This window comes from Protopterus annectens, chromosome 8.part0 (assembly GCF_019279795.1).
Source record: "Protopterus annectens isolate FY-2018-M chromosome 8.part0, PAN1.0, whole genome shotgun sequence".
Taxonomy (NCBI): domain Eukaryota; kingdom Metazoa; phylum Chordata; order Ceratodontiformes; family Protopteridae; genus Protopterus; species Protopterus annectens.
The window spans coordinates 1,910,772,353-1,910,799,895 of record NC_056741.1 but is presented as its reverse complement, the minus strand read 5'-3'; the positions used below and the strand labels follow the sequence as shown (position 1 = coordinate 1,910,799,895).

General features: G+C 39.5%; 1 protein-coding gene across 1 annotated transcript in view; it reads left to right on the top strand.

Moving 5' to 3' along the window:
• LOC122809713 (cholesteryl ester transfer protein) overlaps window positions 1–27,543 on the top strand; it is an 840,169-nt gene that overhangs the window by 213,941 nt on the left and 598,685 nt on the right. The window contains exon 4 of the mRNA XM_044081408.1: window positions 1,130–1,200. Coding sequence (XP_043937343.1) covers window positions 1,130–1,200 — 71 coding nt within the window. The remainder of the gene's footprint in view (window positions 1–1,129; window positions 1,201–27,543) is intronic.

The following is a 27,543-nucleotide window of genomic DNA, read 5'->3' as shown; positions in this document are numbered from 1 at the left end:
TAAAGAAGTTGAAGAGAGATGGGAGGATGATAAAGGAGGAAGCTGTTGGGAGAGTTTCATGGGTGCAGGAGGTAGGTGAACATATACGAGGGTGGGAAAGGTAGGAGTAATAAGAGGTTAAGGTAGAGAGAGATAGGAGAAGTGTATTGGTGAAGAGAAGAAGTAGATTAGAGTATGTCAGAGAAGTTGTGGAGTGGGTGTGGTAATTAGAGGTATGAAGTGGTGTAGTGAAAGTATGGCTAGTGGAAGGGGTGGGATAGGCTCCTGGAAGAAGTTGGGTGTGAGTGGAGGAATGAGACAGGAAGGGGAGGGATAGGATAGTATAAATGAAATTGAAGTGGGGTGGGTGAGAATGGGGGGAGGGTAGGGGAGTGAAGTAAGCCTAAGTGTAGCGAGGGTGAAACAGAGCGAGGCTACACCCATGGAGAAAATCCCAGAAAACAATCAGTAAGGCAGGTAAGTTTGTCAGCTGAGTGAGCAAGAGAGGAAGGGAGGAGGCAGAAAATCTTGGAGAACGATAGACTGAGTGGGTCTGTGGAAGCTGGAGGCAATAGTTCAGAAGCACATATCAAAGTTATATGTTTAAAATAAAATTATGAATGCTTTGCTACAATTTAAGAAGACTATTTTAAAGAATTGTAGTTAATTAAAAAATAATATGCTTTGGAACATAGGTAACATGATATGACTTGGGTTTTAAAAACATTTGCTAGGGCACTATCAGATCACACAAAGTGCATAATTTTGAAGCTAACTTTTTCCAATAAGTGTGGTTGTTGGAAACAAAGCTAGATTATATATGTAAAATGTATATATGTTTTTCACTCATTCATTTTCAGATACCTGCTTTATCCTATTCATGGTCCTGAAAAAGCAGGGGTAGAGACAGAGAGCATCAGTCCTAGATGGATGATTGGTTGGGATGTGTTTTTTCCCCACTGTAGTCGTAACAAAGAAAAAAAAAGGTGTTTCACATGATCAGACTTTCAGAAATTTCAAACCATTACACATGCAATATTAATATTGACAAAACCTTTCGCTGTACTAGGGATACTGTTCTGTGTTAAATATCATCACTGTTATTTATGAATTTTATATTGTTTTTTCTTTTGACTTTTTATCATTTCAGTATGAACATCGGTCATTCCATAGATTTTGAAATCAAATCTGAAACAGACCTTCTGGTTAACAACAAGTTAAGTAAGTACCTTTAAAAAAAGAAAACAAAAAAGTTTCCCTTGTTTTAACAAGAGAGCAATTGGACAATGAATGCATACCTGAGGAGAGCACTGATCCAAAAAAGGACATATTTTGAGAAACCCAATATAATAACATTTACAGTATTAATAATACCCAAAATGGTAAATTCAAACAATGCATACAGAAAATGTTATTTTCTAGATAACTGAGGAAGAGAAACTTATCCCGGAGTATTATAGAGTGGAATATCTTCCCATGTATATTATTTCGAATACACAGAGGAGAGCAGATTCAGACAGTACATGCACGCAATGCTATTGTAGTAGTCTGAGAACATCACAGAGGTAAACAAATCATACGTGTAGTAGAGAGAGAATGATATAGGATATATACAAAGAAAGGAGTAGTTCTTGCACAAATCTTATTAGTCTTTCATTTAAAGGTGGATACTTTAAATGAGGGTGGGCTGAGGGCACAGCTTAGAAGGGAATGAAAGGGGGAATTGGGAAGTAAGAAAGTGAGGGGTTAGGAGTTAGAATATGTTTTCTTGATGAAATGATACTTGCATCTGCGGTTATTTGTTAAAAGTGAGTTGGATGAGACTGGTTCTTCTAATGGAGAATGTTAAGTTATGTATTTATTGTAAAATCAATGACAGTTGGCTTCTTTTCTTACACTCTGTTTAAGTTATTTTTTTCCTGAATGTTAGAAGAGAGGTTGAATATCTTATGGAAGTGTGTGTGCGGTGGACATTTTCCACAGTTTGGACCTAGGATAGAGAAACTGTATTGACTACATTTTTGTTTGTGAGGGTAGCCTGTGAAGAAAGTAAACACATGCAGGTTGAAGATTTAGATTCACAATAAGGTAAATAATATATAACCTATTAATGAGATATGAGAAGGAAGTCTGGATTAGTAGGTTGAAAAGGAGGGAGTCCAGAAAAAGATCATGATCTTTTCTGGATTGCAAGCTGGTTAGCTTTTTGAGAACTAGTATGTCATATTCTGTTATTGTAGCTAGACAGGTGAATCAACACATTTTGTTAGCTGTAGTTTGCAGTGAGTAGGTTCTTTTGAAACTGAATCTGTAGTGGAAAGCGGATATTCTATTTGTGACATTCGATTCCTTTCCACCATGCTTTCTCTTCCTGACTGTGATAAGAAGTAAGAGATTGTCCATGCCAAAAAGAATAGGATATAAAGATGTATGCAATCTGGTATGTCATCACAGTTTAGATTTTATACCAGCTGTTCACATCTGTTGTGCATGTGTGTTTATGATATTACTTGCCCTTGCAACCCTGAGTTGGATGGAAGTGAATACAGACAATAGATGCTTGACTCTATTATATGAATTTGTTCAGACATATGCATTGAGAAGAGCAACACAGTGGTGCATGAGTAATATTAAAACCAATGAAGCTGTTTAGAGTGCTGTTCAGTTAAGTGCACTTTCTCCTATTTCTTTATTTACTTAAAGTAAAGAAATGAAATGTTTCTTTAGTTTAACAAACTAAATAAACAAATGACCAGCAGTGCTCCTTCTTGAAGATAAAGCAACTGCAGCACCCTGGAGGGAGTGCTGCAAATGTGGCCATTCAGTATGCGTACACCATGCTCCATCCTGCCCACGACCTACCTGATTAACTGTTGTATTAGATCTTGAGTAGGATGTAGTAGGAAGTCAACAAATCTGAAAGTGTAGGGAATGCTTACAGTATGAAGAGAAGCTGTCCTATTGGATGTCTAGAACTAGACTAGCCATAATTCTGAACTGTCCCTGATTTTGCTACATTATCTTGCCCTGCCCTAGTATTTTTTTCTGGTAAACCACTGAGGATTACAGTAGAGCAGCAGATAGTGTTGTCACCTCACATCAAGAGGTTCCCTTATTCAATTCTTGGCTGGGTGCCTTCTGTGTGGAGTCTGCATGTCCTCCCTGCATTTGTGTGAGTTTCCTTTGGGTGCTCCAGTTTCCTCTCACATTCTAAAGATATGCAGTGGGTGAACTTGGCACTCTAAATTGGCAATAGGTGTGAATGTGCATGCGAAAGTGAGATGTAGAACTATTGTGGCAGGGCTAGCTACCCAGCAGTGTAAACCTTGGCTCTAGATAATTGTCACTGTTGAAGTGACACCCTGACCTCATATGCAAGAATGGGAAAAAAGGGTTGTGAATGAATGGACGTGGATGGAAAAATGTCAGACATTAGAGTTTCAGGCATTGCATCCTTCAAAGAATGCATATTAATGCAAAACCTGTTGTTTTAGTATCTTTCTAAGTGCATCAGAGTAATACAAAGTTGCTGGCCTGCCTTTGGGGGAATGTGTCTAACTGCTGCTGCTTGCCCCTTTCAGGATTGATGTTATTTATGTGAAGTAACTTGGAATACTTTAATGTGTCTCTACTGTTTGTGTAGAACAAAGCTGAAATGCTTCTATCACAATCTGACATCTGAAGTACAGACAGAAATGACTATAACTACTAGATGGGAGTGGGAGCTGTTTGTTGGAACATGCTGACCCTTTTGCCATTTGCTCAGTTTAAGCACTCATTAATCTGACTTTGTAAGACTACTGTGCATTTGTGTTTAAGGAAAATATAATACTTTTAATATTGTGAGCACTTCTTTTGCCACAATGGAATATCTGTGGTATATGCAGTCAGGAATGTGGCTGTAATTGATGGGGACAGAGGCCATCAATGGATGCAAGTGATTTACCTCACTCTTGTTTGATTAGCTCTCCCTGATTTTGCAGAATATTCTTCATTTTGCCTCATAGATTTGCATGTTCCTCATACAATTGGTGTTTGTCCTGGTAAATTGTTGAGGACTGCAGTCACTATATGATAGACATTGGAGTTTCGACCTTCATATCCTTCAGAAAATACATGCTATTATACCATGACCCCCCCCCCCCATTAATATTCCAAAACGTGCACGCTGATTGGCCAGCGTGCATGTTGTAAATCGACTTATACTAATGGAAAAAGGTCCGGTCACCCGGACGTTTTCCATTAGTATAAGTCTTTTTTAAAACACTGTCTCGCTATGTTAAAGGAGTTTAACATAGCAAGACAGGTTTAAAAAAAGCAACAGAGATCTCCGTTGCTTATTTTAAAGCTGTCTCGCTATGTTAAACCCATTTAACATAGCAAAACAGTTTGTAAAAAGCAACGGAGATCTTGCTTTCTCCGTTGCTTTTTTCAAAACTGACTCGCTATGTTAAATGGGTTTAACATAGTGAGACAGCTTTAAAATAAGCAACAGAGATTTTCCGTTGCTTATTTTCAAGCAGTCTCGCTATTTTAAACCCATTTAACATAGCGAAACAGTAAAAAGCAATGGAGATCTTGCTTTCTCCGTTGCTTTTGCCCACAGATCTGATGTACTGCATAGGCATGCGCAGTACATCAGAACTGCCGCAGAATACCAGACAGCTGTGGAAGGGCAGCAAGGAGGCATTATACAATGGCATTATTTAAGAAAAGTAATTTTTTTTTTTCTTAAATAATGTCATTGTATAATAGCAATAACCCACTTCTGGGTGTGGGTAATGCTGGATTTACCCACGGTTGGCTTTGTTTGGTCCCTCGGGCTTCGCCCTCGGGACCAAACCATGCCAACTGTGGGTAAATCCAGCATTACCCACACCCAGGCGTGGGTTATTGCTATAATCCAAAGCCTCTTAATGAAGCAGCTTTCTGAGTATATCAGAGTGGTATTTAAAATATGTCCGTAATTTAGGACCTTTGTCACCTATAGTAACTCTAAGAGGTTGAGCACAGTCTGTTTAATATGACTAACTCCTCTGTACTTGTTCACTGCACTTTCACAGTGGTACAGAGGCAGAGTGCACAACTGTCAAACCATGTTACTGGCATGACATTCTAAGCTACATGCAAAGATAATGTTGTTGTCCAGTGCTGTCTGTTATCACCCACATTCCATCACAACCATTAGGACTGCATATGAAAGGGGGCTATATTTGGTGGTCTGACATGAACAGGATGTGTGTGAGGGTAACTGATCACTGACACAGTGGCGCAGTGAGTAGCATTGCCATTTCACAGTGCATGACAGTGATTGTGTTCTTGACTTTGGATTAATCTGTGTGGAGTCTGCATGCTTTCCCCTGGCTCTGTGTCTATATATCCATGTGCTCTGGTTTCTTTCAGTATGATGTACATGAAGTGGCAGTCATCCAGTTTGCCTCTAGGTAAGCTTGCAACTTCTGTGTGTGTTTGTGGATCTTATGCTAGACCTAGCCTATCAGGGACAAGGGTAGTGTCTGTATGTATTTGTGTGTATGTGTGTGAAAATAATGATGTCTTTTTTTTCCTGTAGACACACACACACAGTATTGTTGGACACATGCACAGCTTTCCTTGGTAGGAGTAAGACAAAAAAGAAAACAACAGCAGGTAATTATCTTTCAAAAATGAGAAAACAATAGCAGGTAATTATCTTTCAAAAATAAGGCATAAAATGCATCACAAAACATCCAGCCAAGTGAACCTTATGCCCTGAGCTGTGCAAGTATATTTTGACACAGGCTTAGTATTGGATTCTGTCCTGGAGCCACCTAATCAATTGTTAAACAATTGTCAAGCCCCCTTAATGCACTGTTAAGCACTAAAAGCAGACAGAACTGACCAGTAAACAGTAGCAGCAGGTAGAAATAGCTTCATGTGAACTCCTGTTTCTACCTGCTGTCTGCTAAACTACAGAAGGTATTTTGAATTTAACAGCTTCACTTACACAGGGCTATGTATGGACATCGACCACTCCTCCCCCAATGCTTTATTGCTTTAAAGTCAACACAACACATCTCGCTTTTGTTTTGGGTTTTTTGCTGTTTTTTTACATATTACTTTTGACTAATTTGTAGTACATGGAGAAGATAAATCTCCATGCACACCAAAGAATTATGATTTGATCTATGATTGTAACTACATATTATGTGTTTGACCTTCCGGGTTTTCAGTGTTCCTGGTTCTGTCTACTGATGTTTATTTTTGTGAGCTTTCATCCTCCTGATAGGGAACCCTTACGCTAAATACCCTAACCTAAAAACAGCAATGGAAACTCCTGCCTCCCTTTAAAAGACAAATTGCAAATCAGAAAAACAACTTATAACCTTGGGGAAGGGATATTCTGCTACAGAGGTCTGTGTGTGTAACAGGTTGAACAGAAAGATCTTTCTGGAAAATAGTTACTGCAATTGGAACAACATCTCTCTCTCCACTCCACTTCAGAGGAAGTACAAAATGGAACTAAAGGAAAACTACGTGTGTGACTGCTTTAGCAATGTAGGTTAAGTTTTGTTCCACGACTGTACTCGTTCAAATTTCTGTGTCCAGTTCCACTACCAGTGCATGGCTTGCTTCTTTACTAACATGAATAAGCAAATATGTAAATTCATCTGCAAAACAATATTTTTTTCTTCTTTTTTACTGGAAAAAGTTTACATTAGATTTTATATTAGTCAACCCATCATTGTAATTGTCAACTTTGTTATATGTTGAACATATCAAACTAACACCACCATGAAATTGCACAATGGCCCTTGGACCTGTTCACTTATCCAGTTAACCTACTAACTAACTAACTAGCTTACTAACTAACTAACTAGCTAAATGCACCTGCTCCATAGATCAAGGCTAATAGTCCTGCTTGCCACTGTGGCCCACTGAGCTTTGCACTTTCAGAACATATACCACTGCCATACAACATATGCAATTGTACCATTCCATTATAAAACTTTCTGTTTGCTCACTTCTGAAATCACATTTTCCTTCTCCCTCAAATCGCTGTACTTTTTTCCTTAATTAAGGCAAACTTGTACTTAATAGATGGTGTAAAATAATGATTTTATATTTATAGGTCATAGATAAATGCTAATCAATCCGTCTGCTGACCGTTTCAAATCCTGCCAAATAACCCTATTCAAAATTTTCCTCCAACCTCAAGGAGGGCACGACAAAAAAAAAAAAATGGGAGAGTATTTGAGGCTGCCCATCCAATTATCTAGGTTTACCTTGAAGGGGGCAGGGGTGCTACTCTGTTTGACAGCTAGCAGAAGTTTGTTCCAGAGGTGAGGGATACGTTGGGATGCTAGCATGTTTTATTTATCTACTGATGAATGTTTAGTTCCTTTAGCTGAGTATTTGATGTACCATTAGTTCTGGAAGGAAAAGAAGATCAAACAGGATTGGATCGTTCATGGCAAGAAAGGCTACACATAGATTTCCATGGTAAAGTCAGCACAGAGAAAAGGCTGCCAGTTTCTCCTGATAACTACGATTTTTGAGGTCCCTGATCTTTTTTTTAGTTATGAATCTCTGAGGTCTCTCAAGTTGTGTGATATGTTTGGATAAATATGTGCCAAAAGGTGCATTACATTCAATAATGGGTTTGATAAGATATGAGTAAAGGAAATAGCAAGAAAAAGGCTTTCTGCGCTACTGTGGAGACAGGATGGTCAGATGATAAGGAATTATCAACAAGCATTCACAGATCACTTACAACTGTATCTGACTGGAAGGGTGCATCTCATATACAGTAAGTGAAAGTGTTTTGCTTCCCAAAATGAAGTATCCTTTTTTTTTATTTATTTTTTTATTTATTTATTTTTTACATTTAATTTGTAGTCATTTTTGGCTATCTGTGTATGCATTTAGTCAAAATGAATAAGTGAATGAATGAATAAGCTGGAAGAGGACATGGGAGAGAAATAGAGTGACTCAAAACATGGTTGGGTAGTATTACTGCACAGTGCAAGTCCCGGTAAGAAGATAGTGGAACTGAAGCAGTGCTTGGGATAGCAGCATGAAAATTGCTAATAATGAGCCAGTGACAAGAGGGAGTGGGGCATGAAGATACCTGCCTACAGGTTGTTCATGAATGACTGAGAAGGGAGAGCAATCTACATTAAATGAGGGCATCAAATATTAGGTCTGAAAGAAGAACACCAAAACAAGAATGGGACAAGACAGCAGGCAGGATCACAACCTAGAGGAAGGGGACAGACAGCTGGTGGAATGATAGAATATATTATCCCCAGGTATGTCAAGTTCAAGTTTATTAAAATGTTTAAATGTAAGTACTGCACAAGAAAGAAAGCATGCATACAAAAAAGCAATGCATTAAAATGTTGTATAACAAGAGGAAATAGTAGAATTAAAGCAATAAAACAGTTCAGCAGTACTTCCTTGCATCAAATATTAAATGTCACCTCAGTAAGATAAGCTGTCAAGGACCTCAAAGTCACTCAGCATCAGGGACTCCCTCAGTCACAGTGGTGTCAAGTTACACAGCTGAGGGTTACAATAGGCAAAAAAGGGATTCCTTGACTACCCCAGCTGTCACCCCTCTTGGTTGAGAGGAACACACGGTATAAAAGAGGCAATAAAAGGCTAGTAATTCCATAGGGATAGGGGAGATCTAAGTCATGCAGGTCCAGACAGGCCATGTCTCAAATCTTATAGCTCATACAGGATATAACTAGCAGCCAGTGTAGAGTAAAAAGCGTAAGAGAAATGCTTTGGTAATGGAACCTCCCATAAGTAACTGGGCAAAAGGAGTTCCGAACAAATCAGTTTCAAAGTCTGGTAGCCCTACACACAGAGCATTGCAGCCCTAATGGGAATAGAACAAGGCATGGGCAGCCACTTGGAGATGCCCGGACAGAATTAGTTGCTTTGTAAGGACAATTTTTCCAAGTCAGAAACAAGAGGACCCAATGATGCTTAGGTCTTAAGTATCAAATTATTGTTAGGAATAACCTCTACATTATGATTGTTGGCCTGAATTCCAGTTGCTTGCTATCACAGTTGGTACTAGGACACCAGCCTGGAACACAGCCTGAAACACAGGAGCTATGAAGAATATTAGCAGTTATAATAACTGTCTTGGAAGTATTGAGCTGTACCCTGTTCCATGTCATCCAAATATAGATGCATTTCAAATACCACTGGAGTGTTGATGGCAGACCCAATATCCTTAGGGAAGCAGATGTATAGCTATATGCCATTAACATAGCATGGCACTGTGAACCTCTTCCCTGAATAATGTCTTCCAGTATAAGCATGTACACAGAACGACAAGGGAAGTACCATGGACCCAAGTGGGACCACAATGAACAGTCACAAGGGAGGGACGCACCATGGATCTAAGTGGGATCACAATGAAAAGTTACAAGGGAGGGATGCACCATGGACCCAAGTGAGACTACAGTGAACAATCACAAGGGAGGGATGCACCATGGACCTAAGTGGGATCACAATGAACAGTCACGAGGGAGGGATGCACCATGGACCCAAGTGAGACTACAGTCAACAATCACAAGGGAGGGATGCACCATGGACCTAAGCGGGAGCACAATGAACAGTCACGAGGGAGGGATGCACCATGGACCCAAGTGAGACTACAGTCAACAATCACAAGGGAGGGATGCACCATGGACCTAAGTGGGAGCACAATGAACAGTCACGAGGGAGGGATGCACCATGGACCCAAGTGAGACTACAGTCAACAATCACGAGGGAGGGATGCACCATGGACCCAAGTGGGAGCACAATGAACAATCACAAGGGAGGGATGCACCATGGACCTAAGTGGGAGCACAATGAACAGTCACGAGGGAGGGATGCACCATGGACCCAAGTGAGACTACAGTCAACAATCACAAGGGAGGGATGCACCATGGACCTAAGTGGGAGCACAATGAACAGTCACGAGGGAGGGATGCACCATGGACCCAAGTGGGAGCACAATGAACAATCACAAGGGAGGGATGCACCATGGACCTAAGTGGGAGCACAATGAACAGTCACGAGGGAGGGATGCACCATGGACCCAAGTGGGACTTCAATGTACAATCACATGGGCAGAGAGTAAGATAATGGAGTGGAAGATGGGTGAATAAAGCACAACTTACTTCCAAGAGACCTCAGAAATGTGGTCAGAGTGCTTGCACAGCCCTTGATAATAATCTTCAACAGATGACTGGACCGTAAGGACTGGAAGACATTAAGTGTAGATTCCTTTTCAAAGGGCTGAAGCAGGAAAAAAATGGTGAAGTACAAGCGTGTTATTTCAACAAATGTAGCAGGAAAAATCATGGAGATAATCCCAAGGTAGAGGCTGAGAGCATTTCAAGAGGACAATGATCTCCAGGTGGGCAGAAAGGTGTCAGTTGAGGTTCACTACAAGCAGAGCCATGGTGGGTCACTTATCACCCGGTGCCTGACCCCAGTCTGGTGCCCCACCCCCTCGACTCTTCAACTGAAAAAAAAAAGGTCCCCACCCCCTTAGATTCCTAACTTCTCAACTCTTCAGCTAATGACAAAAAAAAAATTTTAACCAGAACAGACTGCTACATTTGTAACAATCAGATTGCTACATCAGATTACCACAGAAGAAGCACTGAATACATGAATTGCACTTCCCAAATATGCTCCCCCAACACTTTACATGTGGGATGGCTGTCCCCTTTTGCCTGCCCTTGCTATGCTTCTGACTGCAAGTAAAGGAAAAGTCCTGCGCCCAAGATCATGCAAGGGAGATTGATAAGGTCATCCTGAACAGAAAGCACAGAGGAATAAGTAGTAGTAGTTAAAGATAGCAAACTGTAGAGTCCCTACAAGTAACTTACCCATGAATTCCTGAAAGTATTTCTTCATATAGTCATGGTTGTAGACTATGGAGGCGGAATTCAGATGTATCCAAGAGGATATGAATAAATGGAGAAAGCATTATGGGGAAGGAAGAAATGGAGGTGGGTGGGGATGTGAAATGCACTGAAGGAGCAAACTAAACAGGTTTATCATGTTCTTTTGCCATCACACAAATGTAATGTAAAGTAACAAAGGCATATACACCGGAAAGAAAAGCACCAAAGCTTATTCACCCAAGCAGAATGCTTTATATTGAGGAATGCAAAAAGTAAAAGCAAGACACCAAAGTAAGTGAATTACAATGTATAAGGCTTGAAATTATTTATTTATTTATTGACTGACATTTTTTAACCAGTAAGGTCCACTGGGCCAAGTGACCCATTTTCAGTGGAGGCCCGGGGAGAAAAGCTCCACAAAACACTGTGTAATACAAAGCAAAAACATGCCTATGTATTACATAAAAGGTACATGATTGTTAGAAGAGATACATATATTTACAACATATGGAAAAGGTGTTTCACTGTGATAATGATATTGAATAAATGCAAATAAAAGGAGAAATAACTCAGCTGAAATGTCCACAACAAACCAAGAAAACACTGAGGCACACGAGAAGCAGTCCCTTTGTAGTTTAATTATAAGATAAAAACATTAACACTTCACATAAAGTACATTTTCGTAAACACACTTCCTCAGATGCAAAACACAAGTATATAAATCCCAGGTCTTTTTATACTTGAATAAACCAATCAAGTATTGCGTTCCCCTTTTACATCATCACCTTTCGGGTCCTTTGTCAGTATCAATAACCATAATACAAAATACAAATTCATTTATATAAAATGAAAAATACATTAAAATATATTAAAAATATTAATTAAAACTTCAAACAGTGTTGTTTTCCACTGCACCATTATTATGACTGAGGATCAAGAGTTTTCCTCAGGACATGAGTCAATGGAGGGGCAGAGGGCAGGGGAGGGCGAGGGGCAACAGGAGATGGTAAGGACAAGTAGCAACATTGGTCAGGAAAGTAATAGGCACTCGCTAGGTGGTTATAACATATTCAACTACAGTGATTTAGAAAAGAATGAGACATTTTTTTAAAATCTTTTCTAAGGGATTTACTTTTGTACCAAGATATAAAGCAGATATTAACAGGGTTATTATTGACCTTAAATTATTCCTGAGGAAAATGAATTTACAAGTCATCTTGGGACAAAATTATAGTAAGCAAGTAAATGGACAGCTAAAAAGGAAAAAGTACATGCAACCCCCCCACTCCACCCTCAAATTAAGAATTCTGAGCTACTAGTGGAGAATGAGTTGTGAAAATGTGTAGGAAGCAACAGGTTTCCACCAAATTTAACAAAGGAAGAAAAAGACTTGTTAAAAGTGTTAAGGGACAACAAGTATGTTAGAATAATGAAGCTGGACTTGGGGGATGGGGCGGTAATTATGACTAGTGTGATTTATGAAGCCAAGATGATGGATATTTTGAATGGTGTCAACAAATATTGTAGGGTCCCAAGTAATGAAATCAACATAGCCCAAAGGTGCATATAATTGATGCAAAATGATTTATTGCTAGAGGAGCTTATTGACATGGAAACTTACAGTTTTCTAGTAAATGAGAGACCGCGTGTTCCTTCTCTTTTTGGGATTCCAAAAGTGCATAAGGACACTGAGAAACCCCCCCCCCCCCACACACACACACACACTAAGACCAATAGTGGCAGCAGCGGGCTCAGTAAGAGAACCCCTTGCAAAGTACCTAGATGTGAAGTTAAAAAATATTCCTGATACAGATGTGAACATACTAAAAGATTCCTGGGATTTTTAAAAATATAAAGAACAACACAAGAGCAGACCAGGTGCTTTTTATTACCATTGACACTGTAGGCCTTTTTGGCTGTATATCACACACTATAGTATGTTATGGTTTGGGGAAGCCCTGAACCAATATGGTCATCTTTCTGCTAATGAGTTCTGTGTGTAATGAGTTAGTGGAAATAGTGCTGAATAACAACTTTGTGTACTTTGAAGGGGAATTCTTTAAGCAAATAAATGGAGTGGCAATGAGAAAGGATGTTTGTTTTAAACTCTATATTTAAGGACTGTTGGCTTATGTATAAGTTATTTTTGGATGACATAGTTATGTTTTGGATAAACACTGAATCCAGATTTTTGGAGTTTATGAATTACATCTCAAACACTACTAGGTTCCTGAGGTTTACACATAAGATTAGTTACACCTGATTAGAGTACTTGGATGTAGCCATTGAAAAGATTAATGCAGGCTACAAATCCTTGGTTTATAGAAAGGAGACTTACTCAAATTCTTTTTGACACTGTAATAGTGTGCATCCACCTAAACAGAAAGCCAGTGTTGTTAAGGGCCAATTTGTTAGAATAAGCAGGATGGTCTCTTGTGATGATGATTTTGAGATTGAATGTCAAAAATTGGTTGGAATGTTTACCGGTAGGGGGGTACCCTATGAATCTCATTACTAGGATATATGACGAAGTAAAAAGTGGGTGGTGTACTAGGTTTCAACCTATACTATGAACGCTGGAACCAACTGGAGTTACGGTCCTAGAGAATGAAGAACAAAGTTTGGGTACCAGTGTTACTAAAAATTATGATCACTCTTTCATTATAGATTACAACAGGGATGCACAGGTTATTAGACATGTGATCGAGGATGAATGGAATAGGTTTTAGGTTCATAGGTAGGTACTAGCCTATTTGCCCGAAGGCATTTTTAAGCCTAGCTAGAGTGTGTCGGCTTTTGTCCCCCATTGATTAATTAACTGAGCCTCTGTCAAGCAGAGCCAATGAAGTGATCCCCGGGGTGCATTTTCTATTACCCATCCACTCGTCAAGGGTTCTCTTGAAGAGTGTTAGTGAGGGGCTCTGCCTAATGCAATTAGGAATTTTGTTCCAAAGCATGGGGAGTCTCTGTGACAGGAATCTATCCCTCCAGCATGTTCTATTTATTGTTGTGGCAAGGTTTAGCTCATTAGAGCGCGTGGTTTGCAGTGACTTGGATTTCTTTAGGTGGAGCATGTCCATCAATTCTGAATTGGACATGGCTTTGTAAGTCAGGCAGAGATCACCTCTGAGTAAACGATATGCCACTGAGTACAGCTGGAGTTTTTTCAGTCGGGCTGCATAGGACATATGTTTGAGGCCAGTAATCCTCTTGGTGATGTGCTTTTGTGGTCTTTCCAGCTGTTGTGAGGTACGTCCCAAATGGTGCATTGATGGGATTGATGAGTGACGAGTAGTGGGGCAATATAACCTCTTTATTTCTAGATGCAAACCCCTTAGTAATTAGATGGGCCACATAGAAGGATTTCCTAACTACTTTGGCAATATGATTGTCAAAGGAGAGATTAGTATCTACCTGGGTCCCCAGATTTCTTATTACCTCTTCTGTATTAAGGGGGCTGCCGCCTATGTGGTAATTCATGGGTGTTTTGTTTTTCCCAACTGGGATGACTATGCATTTTTTGCCATTTAGCTTGAGGCCATGACTTTGACACCAGGTGTCTGTCTCAGTAAGGCCTTTTTGACGGATGTCCGTGTCAGCCGGAGAGTCAATTTTGGCTACCAGTTTGCAGTCATCAGTGAACTTGGTTAGCCATAGTCCTCCTATGATTGCCTGCACTTCTGAGAAATATATGCTGAAAAGTAGGGGTCTCAGAACCAAGCCTTGTGGGACACCACTTGTGACTTGTTTAGAGTCGGACCTGGAGCCCGCTATTCTTACCATGTGAGTTCTGCCTGTAAGCCAGTTGGCAACCCATCTTGCGATGTAGGGGTTTATGTTCAGGCTGGTGAGTTTTTCTATAATACCCGAGTGAGGAATGGTGTTGAATGCCTTGGCGAGATCAAGGTAGGCTGTGTGAACCACCTTTCCCTCGTCTATGGCCTTGCTGACTGTCTTGAAGAAGTCAACCTGGTTTAGTAGGCATGATCTGCCCTTATCAAAGCCGAACTGGGTCGGGTCAAATGTTTGGAGGTTCCCAATGTCTTTGTTAATGAGTTCCATGATGATGCGCTCCATAGCTTTGCAGACCAGGCTAGTCAGGCTTATGGGGCAATAGTTACCAGGGTCAGCTGTGGCCCCTCCTTTGTGGAGCGGAATAACTGTTGCTGTGCGCCATTCTATGGGCACATAGCCTGTAGAGAGGCTGAGGTTGAACAGCGTGTTTAGGCGGGGGGTTAGTTCATTCTGTAGTTCGTGCAAGACGCAGCCTAGGACACCTTCTGGTCCCACTGATGCTGTGTTTTTGGCTTTTGAAAGGGCTGTTTTCACCTGTGCTTCTGTGATTTCTGGGCCACTACACTTTTATGGTATTGTTGTGGGCCCTTTTGAAGGTGGGGGGGAGGTGAAGTTTGCACTGAATCTATCTGCCAGGATATTGGCAATATCAGTAGGTTCAGTATATTTTGTGCTATTTTGCACTAACTCAGAGCATATCTGCGAGTTGCCACTTAGATTCTTGACATAACTAAAGAAGGCTTTGTGGTTATCTTTTGAATCCTTGGCTATTTTTCTTTCAAAGTTAGCCTTGGATGATTTTATCTTACTGATACTGATCAGGGATGTCTTTCCTTCTTAGGATTTGCTTTTTTTCTGAACTAGTTTCCTCCTTATATTGTATAGCCTGTTTATTGCAGGGGTCCACCAGACTGGTTTCCATCTCTTAGGGGAGTGAGTCTTGGTCTTGCTAGGGATGGCACGATCCATGCATCCTTGTAGGTGCTCATAGAGTGCAATTGTAAAGGATTCTGCATCTTGGGCAGTGTTATCCTTTAGCGTGAGGGCTGTGAAACTTACCACCTCTGCCTTAAGTAAGGTGAAGTTTGCTTTAGAAAAGTTTTTCACTGTGGTTTCCTTGGTTGGGGGTGGTGGTGGGGTGTGGACATCCAGGGTGATTAGTTTATGGTCTGATCTAACCAGTGACAGGTTGACCTCTGGTACAGAACACCTGTTGCCCATGTTGGTGATGACCAAGTCCAATATGTTGTGGCCTCTGGTAGGAGAGTTTACCAGCTGATCCATGGCATTTAAGTTGATAAATTCCAGGAAGCGCTGAGCCTGGGAGTTTGTACTCAAGTAGTTTTCCCAGTTAATGTAGGGTAATTGAAATCACCCAATATCAGGGTATTCAGTAGGACCTTCATGTTTTCCAGTGTCTCCAGAAAGGCAAAGTGGTGGTCCTGGGTCATGGAGGGTGATCTGTAGCAGGCCACAATTTGCATTGCAGATTTGCCCAATGTTAGTTGCACATGGATGATCTCAGAGGTATCATGCTGTGCCACTAACCTGGAGGTGTGAGTATCCTTGATGAATATGGATACACTCCCCTCCTTTTGTGTTTAGGTCTCTGTTTTGTGGCCAAAATGTGTAGTATGAGTTGTAGCCAGATAGTGCTGGAGTGCTCTCTGGAGCCTTGAACCAGGTTTCAGTTACTGCACAGATGTCAACGTTCTCCATACTTAGGAGTGCTTCGAGCGCATGCATTTTGAGATTTAAACTCCTGGCGTTGAGTAGCATAACCCTCATTTTTTTACTTGTGCTGTTTATGGTGGTGGGTTTGAATTTTGAGCCTTGCCTAAAAAAGGCACTATGGGGGTAGCAAGAGCCTTGGCCAGTATTAGGAAGCCAAAGGGTGACAGGTGCAAGCCGTCTCTTGTGAAGCAACGTGGCTTATCGAGCATGTCATCCCAGGCTGACAGACATTGGATCCCCTTTGAATGACACCAGAAGCTTAGCCAATTGTTGAAATTGATAATTTTTTCTTTATACTGAGGTATCGTTCTTGGTGAGGGCAGGATGCTACTCCTGGTCAGGGTCATACCTGCCTGGGCTACATGATCAGAGAGCTCTTCATGTCTCTTTTCATGTAGTCCAGGGAGGTACATTTCAGATCATTCACACCAACATGAACAATGACAGAGTCATATTTGTACATGTTCTGGTGTGACCTGAGTGCTTGTGTTATGTGGTGGATTCTGGCTCCCGATAGGCAGCTAACAGTAACCTTCTCCTTGTCCAGCCTGGTGAGTGCCCCAGTGTGCCTGGCTATTTAGTCGCCTGTTACTAGTGTGTTAGGTATGTTATTTCACCTTAAGGGCTGTGATTGTGCGGCACACTGATTTTGTGTTTTATGTGTTGTGTGGTTTGTGACGGGAGGTGCAGGATTTTTGGGTGTCTGCTTTGGAGCTCTCTGATGCTTTTGCAGCTTTTTATTTAGAGCCTCTGAGTATGATTTTGTGTATTTATGTGTATTCTTGCCAGTGCTGGTATAGTATGTCTATGTGAGGCTGGAGGTGTGGTGCAAGTGTTAACATTCTCCTCATGACTGTCTGTTCCCGTCTTGGGTGGAGAGACCTTAGCCTCCAGTTTGGCTGTATAATTGCATCTCTTGCATATGTTAGTGTTTTATGGTAGGAGGAGAGGGCTGTCTGTGTACATGAGGCAGTTGAAACATTGCCTCAGGATACCCAGATTCACCAGCTGGACTGGAGAGTACAGCTGAAGTTGCCCTTTGGTCATGCCTGAATAGTAAGGTGAGCTGCTTAGTTGCTTGGTTGGTGCGGGGTGGATAAAAAGCCTTGCCCTGCTGGGCAGTCAAGTGTCGGGGTATATTAGTGCTTGCTATTAGGTCTGAGCAAGTGCTGGACTGTAGGATGCTTTTTGAGTACTTAGGTTGAGAGTTACACTAGTTTCAAGTGAAAAACTGAAGAGGAGACTTAGTGGAGCCGGGAATAATTTAACCCTAGCTAACCAGTGCTGCCCAGCGCACAAAACCATGCAAACGTAGTTTTTAAACTACTAACTTCTGGGCTGGAACCACTCCTCCAGGGACAGATGGCTGCTCAAAGTTCCCCTCTCTCACAGGTGAACAGAGAAACTTCCCTCTATCCAAGTAAGGTATGGGCAATTCAGAAACTTGTAACATAGCCCTGAATTCAGCACTCGCCTGAAAACTGGACTATACTAACTTAGAAACGTGGGAAACAAGAATTTTTTTTTTGAAAGGATAAGGCAAAAACAGTAAAAGCACACTTAAAACAGCTTTAAATGACTGCAAGCGATCAGAAAAGGCTATCGCACTTTAGAGCGTAGCCTACAACAGTTAAACAATTTATTTAAGCAAAAAACAACTTTTTAAAAGTGCAGACAGTCGAATAAGTACACTATGTGAAAAAAAAACTTTTAAATCACAATAAGTGCTGGAAAAATCAGTGTTTAGGCGGAAAACAGTTAAGTACAGCAAGAAAATACAGAAAACTGATACTCAATCACTCCAAAGTCTCTCTTTTAAGCTAGAAGGCTTGTATCAGTTTAAGGCTTTCTAGTGCTTTCCAGTAGGTTAGTTACAGGAAAGATGGGAAACAAGTGCAGATGTGATCCTTTAAACCAGAAAGTTGAAAGAGATGAACAACTTCCCGAATGATCAATAAACTACAATTCCTGGGCCAAGAACCACTCCTCTTGTGGTAGACAGGCTACCTAGTACTTACCGCTCCCACTGATAAGCTAGAAGGCTGCACTCCAACACAAAGGCTTGAGGGGCTCAGAAGCTTACAAACAGTCCTGGATACAGCAAATCTGTACCTGGACTAGACAAGTTACAGGAAAGGTGAGGATCAAGCGCAAACACAGGCTTTAAAACCAGAAGGTTGAGAGAGATGGAAAAAACTGCCCAAACGGTCAATAAACTACAATTTCTGGGCCAGAACCACTCCTCTTGTGGTAGATAGGCTATCTAGTGCTTTACCACTCCCACTGATAAGCTAGAAGGCTTCCCTCCAACACAGAAAGGCTTGCGGGGCTCAGAAGCTTACCAACAGTCCTGGATACAGCAACTCGGTATCTGGATTAGGCTAGTAACAGGAAAGGTAGGAAACAGCGCAAGTGTGGCTTTTAAACCAGAAAGTTGAAAGAGATGGGGAAAAACTGCCCAAACGTCCAGTAGCTACAATTTCTGGGCCAGGAACCACTCTTCTTGTGGTAGATAGGCTACCTAATGCTTACCACTCCCACTGATAAGCTAGAAGGCTTCCCTCAAACACATAAAGGCTTGGGGGGGGGGGGGTTAGAAGCTTACAAAGAGTCCTGAATACAGCAAATCTGTACCTGGACTAGACTAGTTACAGGCAAGGTGGGGAACAAGCACAAATCCAGACTTTTAAGCCAGCAAGTTGAAAGGGATGGAAAACTGCCTAAATGGCCAATAAACTACAATTTATGGGCCAAAACCCACTCTTCCCATGGTAGATAGGCTACCTGATGCTTACCACTCCCACTGATAAGCTAGAAGGCTTCCCTCCAACACAGAAAGGCTTGGGGGGGGGGCTCAGAAGCTTACAAAGAGTCCTGGATACAGCAAATCTGTACCTGGACTAGACTAGTAACAGGAAAGGCAGGAAACAAGAACAAACACAGGCTTTTAAATCAGAAGGTTGAAAGATGGAAGAGCTTCCCAAACAGCCAATAAACTATAATTTCTGGGCCAGAAACCTCTCCTCCTGTGGTAGATAGGCTACCTAGTGCTTACCACTCTCACTGATAAGCTAGAAGGCTTCCCTCGAACACAGAAAGGCTTGGGGGGCTCAGGAGCATACAAACAGTCCTGGATACAGCAAGTCTGTATCTGGACTAGACAAGTTACAGGAAAGGCAGGAAACAAGCTAGGAGAAAAGCAGCTAAAACAGCAGTAAATACAATTCAAATGCAGTGCAGGCTAGCACACGTGTATCAATATTACGGCAAATACAGTTTAATTAAATGCAATTAAATTAATAAATGACTAAAAAGCAAGTGCAGAAGGCATTAAATTAGAAGACTACTAGCAAGCAGTAATAAGTGCAGAGTAAGTAACAGCACGCCAGAACAGCAACTAAGACAGTTACAGTAACAGCAGCTGAATATATATATATATATATATGGATCTACTACTATTCACCAAAAGCACATTTCACTGAAAATCAAATTAAAGTGCACATTTCACAGAAAGCTCATTTCACCGAAAACACAATTCACTGAAACACATTTCACCGAAAGTTGTAGATGGCCTTTACCCCACTGTAGTGCGACCCTGGAGTTAGTCTATATAGTAAGGGTGGGTGTGGGGGGGCGTAGCTCCCCACATATTTTATGTACATATTATTGTCAGAGAACAGTAATATAATGCAATTACATGTATCCATGTATATAATTCAAAATATTTAAAATATGTGGGGGGGGCTATGCCCCCCACACCCCCCATGTGAGGGGCGGTGCCCCCCACACCCCCCTTACTATATATTCTAGCTCCAGGGTCGCACTACAGTGGGGAAAAGGCCATCTACAACTTTCGGTGAAATGTGTTTCGGTGAATTGTGTTTTTGGTGAAATGTGCTTTTGGTGAAAAGTGCACGGTCAAATGTGTTTCAGTGAAATTTGCTTTAGGTGAATAGTAGTAGATCTATATATATATGTATATATATATATATATATATATATATATATATATTTTTTTTTTTTTTTTTTTTTTTGAGGGAGGGAACACAGCAGGATTAAGAGGCTACAGGGGTTGTCCTTTTCAAATGCTGTCTTTGTACACAATAGGAGTGCCGGAAATCAGAATATGATCTCACTGCACTCAACTGAGTGAACAAATGAGATAGGCCCAGAAGGAGTATCCAAATACAAACTTACAAGAGAGGCGGGCAGTTGCAAAGCCACCAAGATTAACACCAGCACAAGAACAGAGAGGGTGAGTGGGTGGGAGAAACACAGTGGAAACAACAAGAGACAGAAATAATACTTAGGTTCATAGGTTCATAGGTTTATACTAGGCTATCTGCTCTAAGGCATTTATAAGCCTAGCCCAAAGTTATGTGGCTTATGCCACCCCTTATGTTAGAAATAATGTGCCCATTAGTTTGTTGTGCCTCTGTCCAGCAGTGACACAGAGATGATTCCCGGGGTAAACCTATGATCTCCCATCCACCGGTCAAGATTTCTCTTGAACAGAGCCAGCGAGGTGCTCTGCCTCACATGGACCGGGATTTTATTCCACAGCATGGGGAGTCTCTGGGTGATAAATCTATCCCTCCAGCATGTCCTATTTATATCCGTGCTAAGGTTTAAGTCACTTGCTCTAGTGGTTCTGGTGGATTTGGATTTTTTGAGGTGGAGCATGTCCATTAATTCCGGGTTGGTCATGGCCTTGTATGTCAGGCACAGGTCACCTCTGAGCAGACGTTATGCAACTGAATAGAGTTGGGGTTTCTTCAGTCTGGCAGTATATGACAGGTTTTGGAGTCCCTTTATCCTTTTAGTGAGGAACTTTTGGGGTCTCTCCAATTGCTGCAGGTGTCGGGTGAGATACATCCCGAATACTGCACCACTATAAATAATAGGTAAGTGTATAAATACAGCACAGTGCAAATTAAGTTGCAAAAAGTCTACTTAGTTTGAAATAGATTCCAACTCAGCAGCTCAAAGCAAGTCTATCAGCTTTCCAGCAGTTTACAGAAATGCAGTCTGTACTGAAATTACAACAAGATACACCTCTGGCAATGACTAACATCTAGGATGTGGGCTGGCTCAACAACCCCCTCCCTGAGACTAGTTTGAGCTACCCTGAGAAAAAAACACAGTGGAGACAACAGAGACAGAAATAATACAGCACCACTATAAATAATAGGCAAGTGTATAAATACAGCACAGTGCAAATTAAGATGCAAAAAGAGTACTTATCAGTTTGAAATAGATTCCAATTCTGCAGCTCAAAGCAAATCTATCAGCTTTCCAACAGTTTCACATTGACAGACTTGAGTGGGATGCAGAATACCCATTTTAAGTGTGTTTTCAGAAAAGGGTGCAATCTAAAACATTTATTGAATAAGAAAACAAATGGTGTAAACAGGTCTGGCAGGAAAGGCACCTACAAATGTGGAAGGTGCCCGCAATGTACCCATATTCGACACAGTGATAGTGTCATTTTGGTAGCCAGGGATAAGAGTATTGTAGGTAAGAACTACAGCAATTGTAAAACAAGGGGATAGTTTATATTGCCAATTGCACCCACTGTCCAGCACTTTACATAGGAAAAACTGAAAGAATGCTAAAGCAGAGAATTTATGAGCACATGAATTACATCATGAATAAGAAAACTAGTAATGCATTATACAGGCACAGTTTAGAGTGCCCTAATGCAAAATATTTATTCTTTGTTTTGCAGGTGGTCCCTATGGATATTAGTGGTGGATGATGGGAGACACACATAGAATATTGCAAGCTTTATTAGCAAATTATTATGGAAGCTAACAGACCCCCTGGCTTAAATGACAATGTATCCATGGCACCTGTTTTAAAGTTGAGGACAGCTAGACTATAAACAATTTGTGTAGACTTTCCACTTTTGATGTTTTCTTATTTTTCACACTTAAACTTGTTGGTGTTTGCACTTGGTATTTATCCTTACTGGAAATAATTCTCAGATTTTGTATTTTTGTTTTTAAGAATGAACATGCTAGTCTCAAAGTATTAATAGTTTTCTCATTCCTATTTTTGGTTTTCATAAAACTGTCATTATTAGTTTAGCCACAAGAGGGTGCTATTTACTAACAAACAATAGCATGTGCTGCAGGAAAATCTTTAAACAACTGTTTTTACTTTTCTGTGCCTGAGAGGATTTATACATATTTTCAGAAATATTTTCTTGGAAACAAGTGAATAATAATGGTGCAGTGGAAAACAACACTGTTTGAAGTTTTAATTAATATTTTAATGTATTTTTAATGTATTTTTCATTTTATATAAATGCATTTGTATTTTGTATTATGGTTATTGATTTTGACAAAGGACCCGAAAGGTGATTACGTAAAAGGGGAACACAATACTTGATTGGTTTATTCAAGTATAAAAAGACCTGGATTTATATACTTGTGTTTTGCATCTGAGGAAGTGTGCTTACAGAAACATACTCTATGTGGACCGTTAAAGTTTTTATCTTATAATTAAACTACAAAGGGACTGCTTCTGGTGTGGCTCAGTGTTTTCTTAGTTTAATGATACTGAATACACTAATATAGTCACAAGTACAATAATGATTGTGATAAAAAGAGGCTGATAATAGAAATATAAGAAACACTTTTAAAACAAAAATAAAAATAGGAAAAAATATATAAAAAATAAAAATAGAAGCACAATCATCAGAGGCAAAGAGCATATGTACATTTCGTGACTGTTAGATGATGAACGTTTTTTTCTCAAAAAAAATTTTTTTTCAGATACATTTGAATGAATTCCATAGTATTTATACATAATATCTTAAATAACTATGTACACTATTTACATTAGCCTGAGACTATAACAGATCTTAATATATACAGTTACTTTATAAGTATGTCCAATCCATTATCAGAGTGTCTGATCAATTATTGTAAAGTGTCAATCAACGATAAGACTTTTCCCCAAGGGTTGTTGATAAATGGCTTTGGATAAATTCTTAGTTCTTTAATTTTAATTTCCAATAATGCTGTGGTCTTCAGTAGGCCATAGAAGTCTTCCAAAGTTGGTATTGTGTTTGTATTCCATCTTCTTGTTATATACTTCCTTGAAATTGCAAGTATAGTCCATACTAGATACATGTTTGAACTATTCAAATGAGGACCTTCGTTCACATTTAATAATACAAGAGCTTTAGCTAAATAAAATGATTTATTAAATAAGGCTTGTAGAAAGTTATTAATACCATTCCAAAATGGCTTAATTTTAACACAATCAAAGAAAATGTGGTTCCAATCAGCATTGCCTACTTGCTCACATCTCCAACATATTCCTTTTATGGAAGAACTAATTTTACTGATTCTGTCTGGGGTTAAGAATGCTATGTACAAGCATTTCCAATTAAAAACTTTCCAGTATTGTGTAAAGGATGTATATTTTATCGATAATAAGATATTTGTTTTAATATCTTCAGTTAACTGCATTGAGTGTCCTTTTGTTATATATTTCCAATATGAGGTTTTGGGTGTTATTTTATAGTTTATCAATATTTTGTAAAATTTTGAAATACTGTTTCCCATGTCAAAGTTATTATATATGATTTCATATATGTATTTTTTTAATTTAGGTATTTCTTTAAATGAAGAATTGTTAATTATTCTACTTAAATCTTGTGAATATGACAGAATACTCTGTAAAGTTAGCCAGTTCTGTTGTGGAATTTTGCATGTTGTTTTTATTAGCTGCATATCTAAAACTTTTAGTTCTTTGATAGATTGGAGCCAACAAACAAATCCTTTCTGTTCCCAGGAATTAATAATGCCTCCATATATTTTATGTGGAAAGTTCTTTGTGACTATAAATGGTGTTAAAAGATCAAACCAGATTTTTAAATCTACATTTGCATTAATAACTTTCCTAAATGAGCCAATGTAATTAATCATACAAGTTTTAGTGGGTTTAGTTATGGTATGTTATATTGAATACTAATACATAATGTGTGCCATGGCAAATTGTTTTCATCGATTATTTGAATTTTTTTTTGCAAATCAAATTAATTTATTAATATTACAGTTAGTAATTCTTTCCAATTTGCAGAGTAATTTGGACTTATCCAATCTGAGGTTATTTTTGATATTGATGTTTTCATATTTGTTTCTATATCAGGAAAGTTTAATACTCCCTGTTTCCATGGTCTGATATGATGTATTAAAGCTATTCTGTTTCTTTTGGGAAACCATAAAAATTTTATTAGGCATGAATTTATTTCTTTAAATATATTCCTTTCTGGTAACAGTTGTAATGCCAAGGCTATATATAGGATCTTGGGTAGTAGAACCATTTTTATTAATTGTAGTCTATCTTCAAATGTTAATATTATTTTGTTCCATTTTTCCACAGAGATTTTAATTGTATTGATGATATTATTGCAGTTTTTTTAGACTAATTTATTATTATCCTTGCATAACTCAATTCCTATATATTTTAAGGTAGAGTCTTATTTCCCTATGAGGTGATCCCCCCTTAGTCTGCAGTTCTTTTTTATTTAAAAATAAAAAAAATTGATTTTGATTTATTGAAATGGAGTCCTGAAGTCGTGTGAAATTTATCAATTAATATATCTAATTCTTCTAATGTCTCTTTTGTATTAGATAATGTTAGTAATATGTCATCAGCAAATAGCATTACTTTAGAATTGTATTAATCATCAGTATCTATTCCTTTGATTTTTATATTGTTATGAATTGAATCTGCCAATATTTCAGTAGCCAGAGCAAATAGAATCGGTGACATGGGACATCCTTGTTTAGTGCCTTTTGTTATATGTATAGAGTCAGAGGTAAAAGGACCTAACTTGACATACGTTAAATTATTTGGATATATATATATATATATATATATATATATATAATGAACAAAGGATGCAGGAAATTCAAATAGCATTAGGATTCTGAATGTTTTTTGAGGCCATAAAGGTATTATGCGAAAATAGGGGAAAAGGGTTATGGTGGCTTGGGGTTTGTGTTACAGGAGTAGATGGGGTTGTTTAGAAAATGTTGTTTTAGAGCAGATTTAAAGGCTTTGAGTGATTCAAGTTGAGTGATGTGAGAGGGGATGGTATTCCATATCTTGACAATGCTGTGGGAGTACAGACACTGACCAGCTTTCTTATTAGGTTTGGATACCTTTAAGAGATGTTTATTAGTGGATCTGAGTGTGCAGGTAGGAGTGTATGCTTGTAGGCTAGATTGGAGTGCAGGACAGTTATTTGATTTAAATAGTAAGTTATGGGCAAGAGGAAGTTGAGTATAATATTTATTTTACATTTGTTGACCGGGATAGTCTGACTTGATTCATGTCCATTTTCAGAGGATGCCCGGGGAGAAAAGTTCCAGGGTGTACAGAGTAAACAGAGTAATAAAGACATTATAACAGAGACAATTCACAAATGCACTGCAGACAGATGCAGTCATGATATTACAGTAAATACTTTGACAAGCAAATTGGTTCTCGACACTGGTTAGCACCAGTTACAATCAGGAGATAAAAACAAATTAATAGTGACAGGTAATACATTTTTATATACGCTCATGAATGCTGGTTAGCCAGGCTTGTTACAGTGGCAAAGCCAGTTTAGTGCCAGATGTTTTTTGAGTCTGCTCTTAAAATGACTTAGGGAGGAGAGCATAGTAATGTCAGCTGGAAGTAGATTCCAGGCTCTACCTGCAACATTTGCTTCCCCTGCTGAATTGTTAGTTTTGATTGTATGAATTAGAAGTTTGTTCGACGATCTAAGCAGTCTCTGATTGTTTTTTGAGGGGGGGTGATAATATTTCTAAGAGCTGGTGTATTGCCTGGATTATAGAGGATTTTGTTAGCTATGATCAGAAGGTTATATTGTATGAGACTGGGAAATTCTGGCCACCCAGGCTGTTTGATGTTGATGCAGTGGTGGGTTCTGCATGGCAGGCCAGTGGCAAACCTGGCAATGTAATTGTAACAGGTAGACAGTCTGTTTAATATCGACTTGTTTAGGTTAGACAGAAACGGGGAAGCATATATAAGTGTTGAAATTAGGTGAGAGTGGGCAAGGGCAATCCTAGCTGGAGGGGTTAGAAAGGCTTTTATTCTATACAATGATCCAAGTTTTTTATTAATGTTCTTTATTAATTGATTGACATGAAGTTCAAATTTTAGGTTATTGTCAATAATGACACCAAGCAGTTTTGTAGAGAGGTCTGGGGCGATAACCATGCCATCATTTGCATTTATGGTGAAGGAGAAAGTTGCAGACCTTTGAGTAGGTGAGAATAGCAACATTTTAGTTTTTTTGGGATTTAATAATAGCCGGCGATCAGTGAGCCAGTTTTGTACAGTATTAAAGGTGGACTGGGTAGCGGACTTTAAATCTGACGGAGATGTAGCTGAGCAAACCAGGGTGGAATCGTCAGCGTATTGGATAGAGTTCATGTTTGGGATAACAGTATGCAAGTCATTAATAAAAATTGAGAACAGTAGGAGCCCTAATATGAAGCCTTGTGGTACTCCAAGGGTATTTGGTAGTAGTTTAGAAAGCTTGTTCTGCCAGAGAACAGCCTGCAGCCTCCCAGTGAGGTAGGATTTGAACCATAGAAGAGCTTTAGAATCTAGATAGAATGTTTGCATGGTGTGTAACAAAAGTTGGTGATCTACCATGTCAAATGCCTTGGAGAGATCCAAGAAGAGGGCAGAGGAGATGCGATTATTGTTACGGTTGCTGTTTATGGTGTTGGTAAAGGCCAGTAGGGCTGAAGTTGTACTGTGGTGGGGAAGAAAGCCATGTTGGGTATCGGCCATGAGGTGATTGTGGATTAGGTGGTGCATGAGTTGTTTGTGTATACATTTTTCCATTATTTTTACAAGTGGTGAAAGTATAGCTATAGGTCTATAATTGGAGAATTCAGTGGAGGAACCTCCTTTATGTAGCGGGATAACATAGGACATTTTCCAAATGGTGGGAATCTTTGCCTCTGCTATGGTATGGTTAATTAATATTGATATTGGATAGGCTATGGCATCATCTGACTTTTGAAGGTATTCAGCGGGAAGTTGGTCAGCAGAGAGAGTGTTGGGTTTTAATTTTTTGATGAGGGTACGG